The 13,502-nt window shown below is 39.8% G+C and overlaps 1 protein-coding gene across 1 annotated transcript in view; it reads left to right on the top strand.

The window, feature by feature from the left end:
• LOC131878398 (uncharacterized) overlaps positions 1–9,682 on the top strand; it is a 19,603-nt gene extending 9,921 nt beyond the window's left edge. Inside the window, exon 7 of the mRNA XM_059224358.1 lies at positions 8,559–9,682. Within this exon, the coding sequence (XP_059080341.1) occupies positions 8,559–8,562 (4 nt within the window). The 3' untranslated portion in view covers positions 8,563–9,682. The remainder of the gene's footprint in view (positions 1–8,558) is intronic.
• The last annotated feature ends 3,820 nt before the right edge of the window (positions 9,683–13,502 follow it).

Here is a 13,502-nt window from a genome sequence, read left to right as displayed (position 1 = left end):
TAGTAGCATTATTAGTGCAGTATTGTATAGTATTCTGTAATTTTGTTATTCTTGCGGTGTATTATGCTTGTGGCGTGTTGGTTGATCCCTCGCATCGGGTTCCTCTTTGTTTCGGGGGATTCTTGGTCCGGCTTGGGGCCGTGGTCTGTCCGTTGGCGTCTAGCGGGGTATATGACACTTATTGCGGCCGGCGTATATCTTTTCACTATTAGTTGGGCGATAGCATGTTGCTTGGACCATCGCTGAATTTGGTTGGTGAGGTTGATGAGATACACGTGTATAGGGCCAGTGTAGTTGGTGTCAATCACGCCTCCTAGCGCGGTGATGCCTCAGGCGGCCTGGGGACTTCGGGTCGCAACCTTCAGGTAGATTCCATCGGGGATCTTTGCTTGAATGGCTGTGGTGATGCGGGTTGGTACCCCAGGCAATAACGAGATACAGGCGTCTTCGGTGTGGTGGTTTCCTTCTGCGAAGATGTCAATTCCAACATTGCCTCGGTAGGGTCTTTCAGGTGGTCTGTCGGCCGTTGTTCTCATGTAGAAAGTTACTGAGGTGGTTTCTCTGGTCTGCTCAGTGCATGTTAGTCTGTGTACATATGAAAGAAAACAGACAACGGGTTTGAACTGGGATAACAAACACGGATAGCAAAGGTAAGAGATGGATGGTGCAAGGAAGGATAGTTAAAAGGCAAGAATAGTTATTCGAACGTCCCAATTGCCGGTGTGTGTTTTTATGAAACGTGTGGAAATTTTGAAACCTGTAAAAAAAAATGATGAATCTGAATTTTTTTGTGGGGGGTTGCCCCTCTTTGAAAGAAAGCTGGTCCTCCAGCTTCCAGCTTATGGATTGAAAGCATTGAATATGGCGTTAGCCATTGCACTTGAAAAGTCATCATCTTCATTGGCGACCTGTTCTGGTTCCAATGCAGTTCTTTTGGCCTCTGGCTTGGTTGGGGTAAAAGTATCATTGAAAGTGCTGGCTCTTTGTTTAACAGCTGGTTTTCAATTGAATTCTCTGTTTGTGAAAAGTTCTTCTGCATCCATTTCTTGGTCGGGATGAGTTTCTTCTGATGACTGCTTATCTTCAACGTCTTTGGGTTGGCTCTCCTTTGGCTGTTCCATCTCGGCTTGTTCTTCGCTGGCTGGGGCGTGGTGTGGCATCTGGCCCGGTGAGGGATAGTGCATGTGTTTGAAGACTGTTTTGGTTACGGTCTTGGTTTTCGGAACTCTGGTTGCCTTGGCGATAGTCCAAGCGTACGGCGTTTGGAGCTTACTGAGCTCCCAAGGATGGGCTTTTGTTAGTCAATCCTTACTCACTATTTCCGTGATGGTGGTGGACTTCGAGTTCCTTCCAGTGATAGCTTTGCGAAGTTTCACTTGCCGGTCGTTCAACAACTCTTGGACTTGGTACGGCCCATCTTGGTAGACGGCTGTTTTGCGGGATATACCAGACTCTGATGGGTCGTTAGGTCGATACTTGAAAACCCAATCGCCTTCTTGCAGGGGCATGAGCTTGACTTTATTATTATAACTTTGGCGATTGTTTTCGTGGTTCTCTAGTTGGCAGGTGCGGACTTGGTCGATGACTTTGGCGAGACGTTGAATGCTGGCTGTTAGCTCGCCGGGTGGAGCTTCCATGATGGCATCTACCAACACCTGAGCGGGGATGACCGGTTCTTGCACAAACATTAGTTCGTGTGGAGAGTCGGGCAAGTTGCTGAGTGGTGTTTGCCTGAGAGCGGCTAGGGCGGATGGTACAAATCGGAACCATTGGCCGGGCAAGGCCTGCTCTTGTTGCATGAGGGCACGGATAGTGCCTTCTAGTGACCGATGCATTCGCTCCACCGGGTTGGTGTGCGGTTCATAAGCCATGGTCTGGCTTTCAATTACGCCTAACTTTCGACATGCGGCCTTGAACAGGGCTGAGATGAATTGACGTCCGCGGTCGGTGATGATCTTCATTCCAACAAATTAAGGCAATCTTTTTGATTGATAGTAACTCATTACTTAGAAATTAACTATTGCCTGTACTTGCCAAGCTTTCTGGTACCCTTCATTTAATTTTGATATAGCTTTTGATCCCATTACTCCTACTGATGGTTCTATAGGGTGATAGGCTGCAACAACAATGCAATAAAGGTTGTTTATTGTTTGAACAACTCATACATCAAGTTTGATGATCAAGAGGATGGTTTAAGAAATTGGAATAGATTCCTTGGAACAAAAACCAGTTCAGTTATTTGTGCGGCTGCATTACTATTAACTGCTAAATCAGAACTCTCATCACTCGAGACACTGAAAATACTCAACTGCTTCTAGTGAAATATAGAAATAACATTTTCTTTAAAAAGGCAAAATATTAAAAAACAGGCTCAATAATCAAGAAAATGAAAATAATTAACTCACAGATATTAGAAATTGCTATTGGTTTTTAATCAACAATAGGTGTGAAATTTGGGACTCTGTACACCACTGAGTTTTATGATTAATTTTCAATTTAGCCAAAACAGTTTTACTGAATAATCAAGTTTACAATATTTTGTCTAATGGATTTGTCAACTATCAATAACTTGCTGAAGTTAAAGGGCCATTATGTTGAAAAGAAGCTGTACTAAATGGATTATTTTCTTTGCACTTTTATTTTGGTGTACTTGTGTCACAAAATCTCAAATTGGGTTTTTATAAATGTTTTTGAAGACTAGCTAGAAAAAGAGTGGTTTTCATATTTTGCACTTTATCTTGATAAGAAAACGCAACCAAGATTTGGATGCTAAGTTAAACTATATGAACGGTTTTGTTCATTAACAAGTTCAGTTCAGGATTGCAATAAAAAAAACCACACCACTGGAGGCAAGGCTGAACTTCCAAAGCAAACACGAACGTAACAAATGGCTCGTCGAACTATTAAAATGCAACCAAGACATACCAGTATATACCAAGATGCATTAGATAGTCCCGATTGGCATATTCCCATTTCGAAATCGACATCTCAGTCGTTAGAAAAGCTGGGGGAGTTTGCGATCTTGGCCATTTCTCCTAGCATGTTGATGTAGCCATTAGAGAGAATGTTGGTCTCGACTTGTTTTTCCCCAATGACCCTGATCTGATCCAATACGTCCATGTGACGCCTAGTAATTTGTCCGATCATTATTTGCTCGAGATAGGGTGGACCATTACTCAAAAGCCGGCGTGCTCTAGAGTAAAACCGGCCAAAAAGGTCGATCTGGCTTAGTTCAAGTTCAAACATGAGCATTGGCCGTTGATTATAGAAAAGGTTTGGAGAACTTGACCTCATTTCAATGCTGAAAAAGGAATCATCCATTGATGTAGCCTGAGACAAAGTGATTCTAGTTTTTGAGGACGTCTGTTCCACTCTAGAATCTCTGAATGTGTTGCGTAAGGCGGGGCACAGTCTAAAATTTCGAAGTATAGGAAGAATTTGTTCAAAAAGAGTTGTAAACTAGCAAAAAGGCACCCGAGCAATTTGAATCCAGTAGTTGTTGCTAGCCTTCAAAGAAAGTTGGAGTTAATCCAAGGTAGGATTAAGGCCTTCATTGAGACAGATCAGTTGGAAAATGAAAGTAGAGTAGTTCAGGAGGTGAGGTCGAATCCGAAGGCATTTTTCTACTACACAAACTCTAAGAGAAAGATGAAACACTTTTTAGGGCCTTTTGACGTCAATGGGGAAGCCATAGACGATGTAATCTATGGCTAACATACTTGGAGATCAGTTCTCTAGGGTGTTTTCAAAGAGTTTAGGAGCAACAGCTCATTGCGCTATTGATGAGTTTGTTGACATTGGCAAGGCTTGTCAAGTTGAGCGTTTAGATGATCTTATAGTCACAGATCAAGATGCTTTAGAGGCCATCAGGGACCTGAGACCCTCGAGCTCTCCTGGCCCTGATGGTGTGACATTTCAGTTTCTGATGAAATGCTCACTGGTGCTTGCTCCTGTTTTCTGGTACTTGATGCGTTGCATCTTGGACCAGGGCAAGTTCCCCTCTTCTCGGAAGCTAGGTCATGTTGTTCCAATTTTCAAAGGGGGAGATATAAGTCGCGCCCCAGTAACTATAGGCCAATTTCTCTCACTTTGAATATTGCGAAGGTTTTTGAGAAGATCATGAAGTTCAAACTTGGTGAATTTCTTGATATTCATGAAATTCTTCCTCCTAGCCAGCATGGGTTCCGAGCACATTTTAGCACAGTTACCCAACTGATTGAGCATTTAGAGCAGGTCATTGAGGGACTGGAAAGACACGAGACAGCTGATGTTGTCTATCAGGATTTGCCAAGGCCTTTGATAGAGTTCAACAACCTTTTGCTTAGTAGACTTCATGACACTGGGATCCAAGGCAAGGTTATCAATTGAAAAAGAAGCTTCATTCATGATAGGAAGCAATTGGTTAAGGTTGAGGGATCCCTTAGTGACATACATGATGTCAAGTCGGGTGTTCCTCAGGGTTCCATTTTTGGGTCCTCTCCTTTTCATCATCTTCATTGCTTTCCTTCGGAAGCTTGGTAGTAGCAATGCCAGTGTCTTTTCCTATGGTGATGATACAAATTTGGTAGTTGGTAGGAATAGTCAGAAATCCGAATTTCTGGTAGAGGTCCTAGACCAAATCTACTCCTGGGTTGCTGCGAGTAATATGGTCTTAAATGGAATGAAATTCCGCTCAATGACCTTTGGGTCGACGCCATTAGACACTCCACTATTAGATGATGAAGGTAAGGACATTCAGCAGGTCTCATCCATGAAGGATTTAGGTGTAGTCCTACAAAATAATGGAAAGTTCGATGAGCATATCCAGTTGAAAGTTGGTAAAGCTTTTCAAACTTGTAGTTGGATATATCGCACGTTTAAGTCCAGAGATAGTATCACGATGCTAGCTCTGTACTAGTTGATTGTTCAGCCGCATCTTGAATATGCCTCTCCCATTTGGGCTCCAATTAGTTCAGCAGGTTTGCAAATGCTCAAGCAGGTCCAAAGATGTTTTACTAGGAACATTGAGGATATGAGAGAGCTCTCGTAGTGGGAGAGGTTAGAAAGGTTGGGATTGGACAGTACTCAAAGAAGGTACGAAAGGTATCTGATATTGTACGTTTTCAAAAGCATTCATGAGCTTTGTTCCAACCCAGGATTTAGGGTCAATTGTAGTGACCGTAGAGGCTCAACGTGCGTTTTGAGAGCACCTTCAAGCCCTCGAGAATCCAGGCTAGTTAAAACAATGAAGTCCACCTCTCTTCTCTCTCGGGCTCCTTCATTGTTCAATTTACTGCCCTCAAATATTCGTAGGGCTTATATAGGCGTTGATCCAGTAAGAAGATTTACGTTAGAATTGGAAAAGTTTTTGACTAAAATTCCGGGTCAACCTTATATTCAAGGATTAGCTAGGTCAGCCAACTCCAATTCGTTGGTCGATCAAATAATATATAGAAATAAAAGTCAAGTAAAATGAATAATCTTCTCGTCTTGAACTCCTGGGATTCCAATCCCGGTAGCGGTAAGGAAGTCCGAAAAATAATTAATGTTCTTTGGTTCAAAAATTTGACAGAAAAATGCCCAATTTTAGGATTATTAGACACCGAAACTGCTATTTTTGGGAAATTTGGTCAAAAACCACCTAAATGTTTAAAAATGCCCGAAAATAGCAAGATATTTAGACTACACACTAAAAAAAAGTCGCTACTCATCACTCTTATTTCACAATCTCGCATAAACTCAAATCATTCATTTGAAGTTTATTCAAATTTGTTTGTATCTGTTTTTTTGAAGTTTTGAATGAAGCAAAAAAGTCATGGATGGGTCTTCCCTTATCTTTTTTTTTATTTTGGCCGCAAGAGTTTGTTTAACTCCTACCTTGCAGTCCCTATAATGAGAAAGTCTTATAAAATAGACTCGTCGCCATGTTGCTTAAAGGGACCGCGCTTTAAGGAAAATTTTCAAATATCAGAACCATGTTATAAGGAAAATTCTGAATTCTCTGAACCCCAAGACATAGAAATTTGGCCATATTGAGGACGCCAAAACTGAGACTTTGCAATACTGCTTTGCTTTCTACTGATGTGAACAAACAAGGAAAATCAAATTTTAAAAGGAGTCAAACAAACAAAAGCAAGCAAATCATTTCAAATATTAAATTTTGGCTCGGTTTTTAACACCTCTTTGTTAAGACATAAAAACCTAATACTAATAAGTTTACTCTTCATTTATGTTTAGCTCTACCAGTTTCTCTCTGATGTTGTATTGGAGTATATTTATTTCCCAATCGTTATGTGTAGAGTTCATAGTTTGTTCGTTTGTTTGTATTGTCATAGATAGTTTGAAAATATTGTTCATTACTGTTTTGATTGTATTTTGTTAGATCAGTTTGCTGAGTTTATTTCTGTGTTTTTGTGTTGTTTTTCAAGTTTGAGTTCTTGATTCCTTGCTTTCCTCTTTCTTTTCTCTCTTGAATACTATCTCCATCCTAGATCTCTTGATTACATCTCCATCCTAGATTCGTAAGGTCAGTTTGATGTAAGGTAGTTCAGTGCTGCTTTGTTTTTTTTATTGTCTTGCTGTGTCTCAAGACAACATTAGTATAACCTTTTCAGTTTCCTCTTTCTTTTTCTTATTCTTTTGATCTCGCTCTACAGTTGATAGCCAAACTGGGAATAGTTAGTAAAGAGGCTAGACAATGTTTGGACTTGGTCTTGGCAGGGAAGGATCCTTCTGTAGCTAATAATGTTGCGTCTACACGAGAAACATTTTGTCAGAAAGTTTGCCAAATAATTTTGGAAATATTTGGCAATTGACAAACAGTTGCTCTCTGAGCCGCCTACACGAGAAACCACCAAATCAAAATAGTTTGACAAATATTTTGATTTTGATTTCTGATCAAATGAACTTGCAAATGATCGTGTTGTGGGGACCCTGTTCATGCTTGCCCCGCATTACTCCCTTCTAGTCACTCTTTTTGTATAAATATCTAGGAATGTTCATGAATAAACAAGTCTACTACTATCCTCCGGCTTGATTAGTTGGCAAACCAATGGTCCGCTAGGGGGTCACCAAGGGGAAAGACAACCCATATGACAAATATGACAAAAAACCAAAAATTATCTAACAAGAGCAATTATTTGTGGCTGTAAGTAGAATCAAAAATATTCACCTGGCTTATAAATGTTTGTTATCTAATGTTAAAAGGATAATTGCTCTAGAAGCTTAAAGTTTCCTTCCGTCTTCAGGAGTAAAATGATAAAGTAAAAACCACTTCTGAGGTTGGAAAGCAACAAGTGACGAGTTATTTTTGGATTTTGGTGTTGGTATAATTACACCGTTTTCAATTGTAATGGGATTACACTTCCCTTTTCTAAGAAAAAGGAAATGATTACTATAATTTCGAAGTTCTCCCTTACAAAACAAAATTCATGCTGCAATTAAAGCACGGACATCTAAGTCCAAATATATTAATGGATAAATCAATATCTAAACTGCCTATCTGAAAACTGACGATTCACTAAACCTTGAATTTTCCTTGTGAAGATGACTAACAGTCATTTGGATTTTACATATCTTATGCTCACACATACTTTCAAAAAAGGTGCTGGAGCGAGTCCTTCCACTTTCTGACTTTTTGCCGGACCGGCCCAGTCTGAATTTGAGTCTTATATTGGACTAAAGTTTGAAAAATGGCAACTTTTTTAAATAAGTCAAACAAGGCTAATGAAATCATCATTCAAAGGTTGCTTCTTTCATGGTCAATTCATGATGGGAGCAAATTCTGTTTTCTGACGAAATTTCTCCTCGTCCAGCAAAAGCCTTGAGTGCACTTGGACTTGCCCCAACACTTTTAGCTTTGTTTGCAAACTAATAAGGACAAAGAATGGCTATCATTTTTTGGATAACAATTATACCAAACAGTAAAAAGATAATAATTAGTTATAAAGGGTTATGAAAAAAGTGCTCTTATACATGAAACTACTATTTCACATGTTTCTATTACTGAAAAACGTATTAAAAATAGTGGCCTCCAAGTGGCTACTTTTTAATTTCAAGTGGTCTCCAAATTTCTTGTTTATTATCTCCATCTCAGATTTGCATATTTAGTTTGATGTGAGGCAGTTTATTCCTATTTTGCATTATTGTCCTGTATCTCAGGACAATAAGTCTGCTGCCCTCTGTCCACCCCGTGCTTCTCTCCCCATATTAGGATTGAGCGTTGCCCTCCTTGCTGCCAGGCGGGGCGTGGATTTCCCACCACTGTGGGGATGATTGGTCCATGACCCCTGATGATTGACCTGTGACCCGGATGGTTGGTCCTTATTGTTATGTGGTTTCTAGTGATGGGATCAAATAAATTTTCAAAATCAGCATTGCTAGAAAGCTAGGAAAGTCAAAGGACCAGCCGTTTCCAACGTAAAGTGAAAGGTTAGGTTTGACCAAAAAGGCAACCTGTTCGTATTTCGGGAAATGAGTGTATTTATAATAAAGAGGAAAATGAGAAGGGAGAAGAGAAAAAGACGTGAGCAAAATGCAGGGTCGCCACAATGTAAACCATGTCCCCTTTTTTCTTATAGGTAAATAGGTGACCACCTAGAAAGAACGAGATGGAGTAGTATTCATGATGTGAGAAGAGCAGAAATAAAGGCAATGAGGACATGTTTTGGCGATTTCATAGGAATTACTCTGCCAATACACAATTTCGTGGGCCCTTCTCTTCGTCGTCTCCACACCTTGAGACTTGAGAGGAGTTTTTGAAAATCTTTTTTAATTGAGCCACATATCCGGATTCAGCCGACTTCACCAAATTGGAAAGTATTGCTGACTTGAGTTCTGAATAGGACTGATCATCCTTGGAAATCCGAATGATCTCTTTCAACATCAAGTCTGGGTGATCCAATCAAAAGGAGACAATGATATAATTGACTGGATTCTCCAAGTCATCGGGTCCTGTGTCTTGAAAATCTGGATGACGGGTTTGTGGTCAGTAACCGCACGAAAATTGACGCCAGCCAAATAAAGGTGACCCTTTCGCATGGCCTAGTCAAAAGTCATGTTCATCGGCCCAGGAATGGGCAACGACGGGGGCTTCAGCTTCTCGAGATATGTTCAATTTCGTCTCCCGGGTCTTTAATTTCGTCTCCAAATATAATGGCTCATCCCCCTTGATGAAGGATTCAATCGCATCCAAAATTGCCTGTTCGGCAGGTGTTGTAAGGCCTCTATGACATTTACGGGACAGGATGACTTCAAATTCAAAATTTCTTTGCGGCTAGCCATATTCAAATTGGCGATACAATGAGCTAGTAACATTGAAAATTTTACTCATGCAATGAATGACGAATGGGTGCCGCGCTGTAATAATTGAAGATTCAAATATACTTGAAGAAATACAAATATGTATAACATAAGCCAATATAAAGTTGAAGAGCGAAAAGATGGCGAAATGACGAGATCAACTTATCTTGAAGGTTCAAACCACAAATCCAAATCTGATCCAAATTTAAGAAGCAAAGATATCACTAAGTCTAACAATGAAGATCCAACTAATGGGGCAAATATGGAACTGTGGGATACTTGCACAGGATATGTTGCTCCTGCTCTGGTCCCGTGCAGAGAAGTTACATAGCTATGTAATAAGTTTGGTTGGGGTCATTTCTTCTTTTCTCTTATTCATGTGAATAAACCTGTTCCTCAAACACTTAGTTGAACTTGCTTGAATAGCTTCCGGGAACACAATTCCAAGTCGGTGTATCTCCACGGAACTGGTTAACCGAATGCGCCACGGAATAATTGTAACACCGAGTAATAAAACTTAAATATAATTCGGGGGATTCGGATATACGTGTAGGTTTATCAACCATAATATGCAAGATAAGAATGGCGAAAGTGAAAATTGAGAGTGAAGGTGAAGGGACGGAAAGAAAGAGTCTTAATATCAGTCAAGGGCAAAATCGAGGTCTAGATCAACTGTGACTAAATCCCAAGCCATACATTATACCACTCTGAAGCGGTCATGTGATAATCTCAGGGTTTTGAAGCCAAGGAATGCTCTCGATCCCAAAATTCGGACATGTCAGAGCATCAGAGTACTTCGGCAAAGACTTTGGGAGACTGATTTGATTGTCTATATCAGATACCCCAACGAGACATAAACAGGGTCCATATCATATGCAAATCTGGTTTTTTTCCATGGCGTTTTCTTGCTTTAGATCATTCCTTTGTGTTACGTCCCAAATTACCATTGGCAGTCAAAATGCATTTTTTCTAATTTTATATATGTTGGTCTTACTCTTCATCCCCCTTCAAGAGTGCTAGGGTGCCTTTATGATTAAACTATAAACATCTGACACCAATAAATAAACCCACGACACATGGGGAGAACATTCCTGCCTTGTTCAGGTATCTTCATACTGACAAATACATCAAGTTTAAGTGGTAACAATTACACAATTAAAAAAAAAATAATAGTGCCGGGGATTACATTCCTTGTAAAGGTTAGTAAAGCACATGAAAAAATACACCACCCAATTGATCGAGTGTGTTCATGTGAGCTTACATCCTTGCGCCTCTCTGAATTGAGGGTCTCTACAACACATTTACTTTTGTCGTTCCAAACAATTTCCTACACAGAGCTTTAATGCAAGGTGAATCCTCCATTATGTGCTAATTGGAAGACGAAACTATCTTCATTCTAAAATGGGACAAAGTAGCGTTGCTAGTGCAAAGCCTCCTAATATACGTAAAGCAGTGTCAATTTTTCTATTCATTTCACTTTTTTGGCGTGTGGTAAGAAACATGGATAACCATAGCATTTGATGCCAAGGTTGACTTTTTGGTAATATAATACCTGCTACTGTTTTTCTGTAATTTGATGGCATAAAAAACGAGAAGAAGGAGCAATCGATTTTTTGTTGGTGAGGAGTTCGTACCTCGAGAATGAATTAAATATGAATCAAACCTGGTCTTATTGTGCCACTTGTCTACATATAATTTGTGGTCACCATTATTGACTTTGGGAATGGATAAGGCGGGCAACTCGAAAGGCAATTTGTATTCACTAATTTCAATTGCTTTTTTTCATCAAGTCGTTAGTTGTTGTCTAATGTAATGACATTTGTTACTACATGTATTCACATCGGCATGAATAGCATAAGGGAGATGATATTCAGGGATAAATCTCACCTTAATCAAAAGCGATTAACATTGGAGGATACTGAATTGGCTTCATTTAACTTACATAAAAGCAAGTATATAGAGCATAGAGTATATAGAGAAGGTTTACGAGATTTCTCTGTCCAAATCTAAGCTACTCCAATCGGCTGCGGCACCTAGATATGGTTGGCTTGGATACCCGACGGCATCGCTTTAATGCCACTCTAATGTGGAAAATCTTGAATGGTGTGATGATCATTGAAAAGAAAATGATGCCCCGGTTTCTCGACCATCCGAGGGATGATGGAGTCGCCAAAACAAGAAGGGCTGAGGTCCTATACCTCAAACGGCCACCCTTTCGGACTCGGCCGAGAGAAAGTTCTTTCTTTGTTCGGAGTATTCCAATCTGGAACTCTCTCTCTTATGTTCTACGAACAAGTCGGAACCTACGAGATTTGCAGGAATTGTTGCCTAAAGAAATAACAGATGACAACTAGTGACTGGTGAAAGGAAGTGTACTCTGGCTTGTTTCCTCTTCTTCATTTCCTTCATCTTCTTTTATACATCTTTTTACAATATTGATACATACCAATACTCTTTATACTCACCCATGGTGATTTGAGTGGTACCCACAATAAACAATTAAGGGGAAAAAAAGGGAAGCAGCTTGTTTGCCTGCTTCTGAATTTCATTTTACTGTTTTCTTATTTCAAGGAAAACCGTTTTTTCAACTCAGTTATTGTCCAAGTTCTCGACTTCACAGTGAATTTAGTAATGTGTTTTGCCTGAACTAGTAGCATCAAAGCTTATTCAAAATGGAAACCAAAAATATTTGCTACGAAACGGCAAGAAAATGGGAATTAGAGGCTAATATTTTCACGAATCATTTCGAAATTGACTCATCCCGCGAAATATAAAGCCTTAAGCCCATCCACATGCTACCCATCTTTTTTTGTTGTATGAAGAAGGCAGACTTTAGCGACTGGCGATCGATCAAAACCAAAATGAGACTGACATGCTCTTTTCCCGAAATGAGCTAACCATACCTATTGGAAACCCAACGTCAAGTTGATCCCTGTATTAACTATTGACGAGGAAAAGTGGTTCTGAAACTCAGACGGAGGAAAAGTTTTTCATTCTAATTAACGCCTAACCGCTCGTTTCGATCCATTATAGCTGATGATTTTCTACAAGAAAACTTCAGTTTGCGATTGATAGGAACACTTTGGAGAATTGCATGGTGCTGTTGCCAACAACAAGTGTTACACTCATAGCTGGGCATCATTAATCGGAGTTGCTTACTCCTGCTTGGGCAATTAATTCGTTGGTTGACTCAAAATGCAAAAAAGTAAGAGATAAGTAATTGATATCTTACAAAATGATGGAAGTTCAATGAATATATCCAGTTGAAAATTGGCAAAGCCTTTCGAATATGTGGTTGGATCGATCGGACTTTTAAGTCCAGAGATAGTATCACGATGCTAACTCTGTACAAGTCGATTGTTCAGCCGCATCTTGAATATGCCTCTCCCATTTGGGCTCCAATTAGTTCAGCAGGTTTGCAAAAGCTCGAGCAGGTCCAAAGATGTTTTACTAGGAACATTGAAGATATGAGAGAGCTCTCGTATTGGGAGAGGTTAGAACGGTTGGGATTGTACAGTACTCAGAGAAGGTACAAAAGGTATCTGATATTGTACGTTTTCAAAAGCATTCATGAGCTTTGCCATTACCCGGATAAAGGCTTAACGTGAGTTTAGAGAGCAGCTTCAAGTCCTCGTGAATCCAAGTTGGTTCGAACAATCAAGTCCATCATCTTTTCATTCTCGGACTCCTTCATTGATCAATTTGCTTACCTCTAATATTTGTTGGGAGTGTGTAGGTGCTGATCCAGTAGCCTCCTTTAAGTCAGATTTGGACAATTTCTTGATCAAAATTCCTGAAGGCATTAGTCGTTCCTCAATAAAAGGATCGAACTAGTTACAATTACTTTAGTCAAAAATAGCTATTCGTTTCACAACCGTTACTAGCAAAAAAATGTAATGGCGTTTCTCGTTACATTTCCTAAAATTTAGATGACCATTTTTTATGGTTTCTGCCCCCTTAAGACCATACTTCTCTAAAGATAGTGTGTTTTTGGCTTCAAGTAGGCCTAACGCATAACATTAAAAGACTTCGTGTCAAAATTTTTCAATAATGATGAAGGCTCCGACAAAATATGTTGGATTTTTGGCCCAAATATGTCATTTTTATGTTGCTTGAAACAACCCAAAAATGTTGATTTTAAGTTAACTAAAAAGGTTTCGGTCTGTTGTTTCTGTCCCGTTTATTTTTCCTAGCATGAAAATTACGGCTGGCCAGAGCTTGCA

This window comes from Tigriopus californicus, chromosome 3 (assembly GCF_007210705.1).
Source record: "Tigriopus californicus strain San Diego chromosome 3, Tcal_SD_v2.1, whole genome shotgun sequence".
Taxonomy (NCBI): Eukaryota; Metazoa; Arthropoda; class Copepoda; order Harpacticoida; family Harpacticidae; genus Tigriopus; species Tigriopus californicus.
This window is presented reverse-complemented; position numbering and strand designations above follow the sequence as displayed.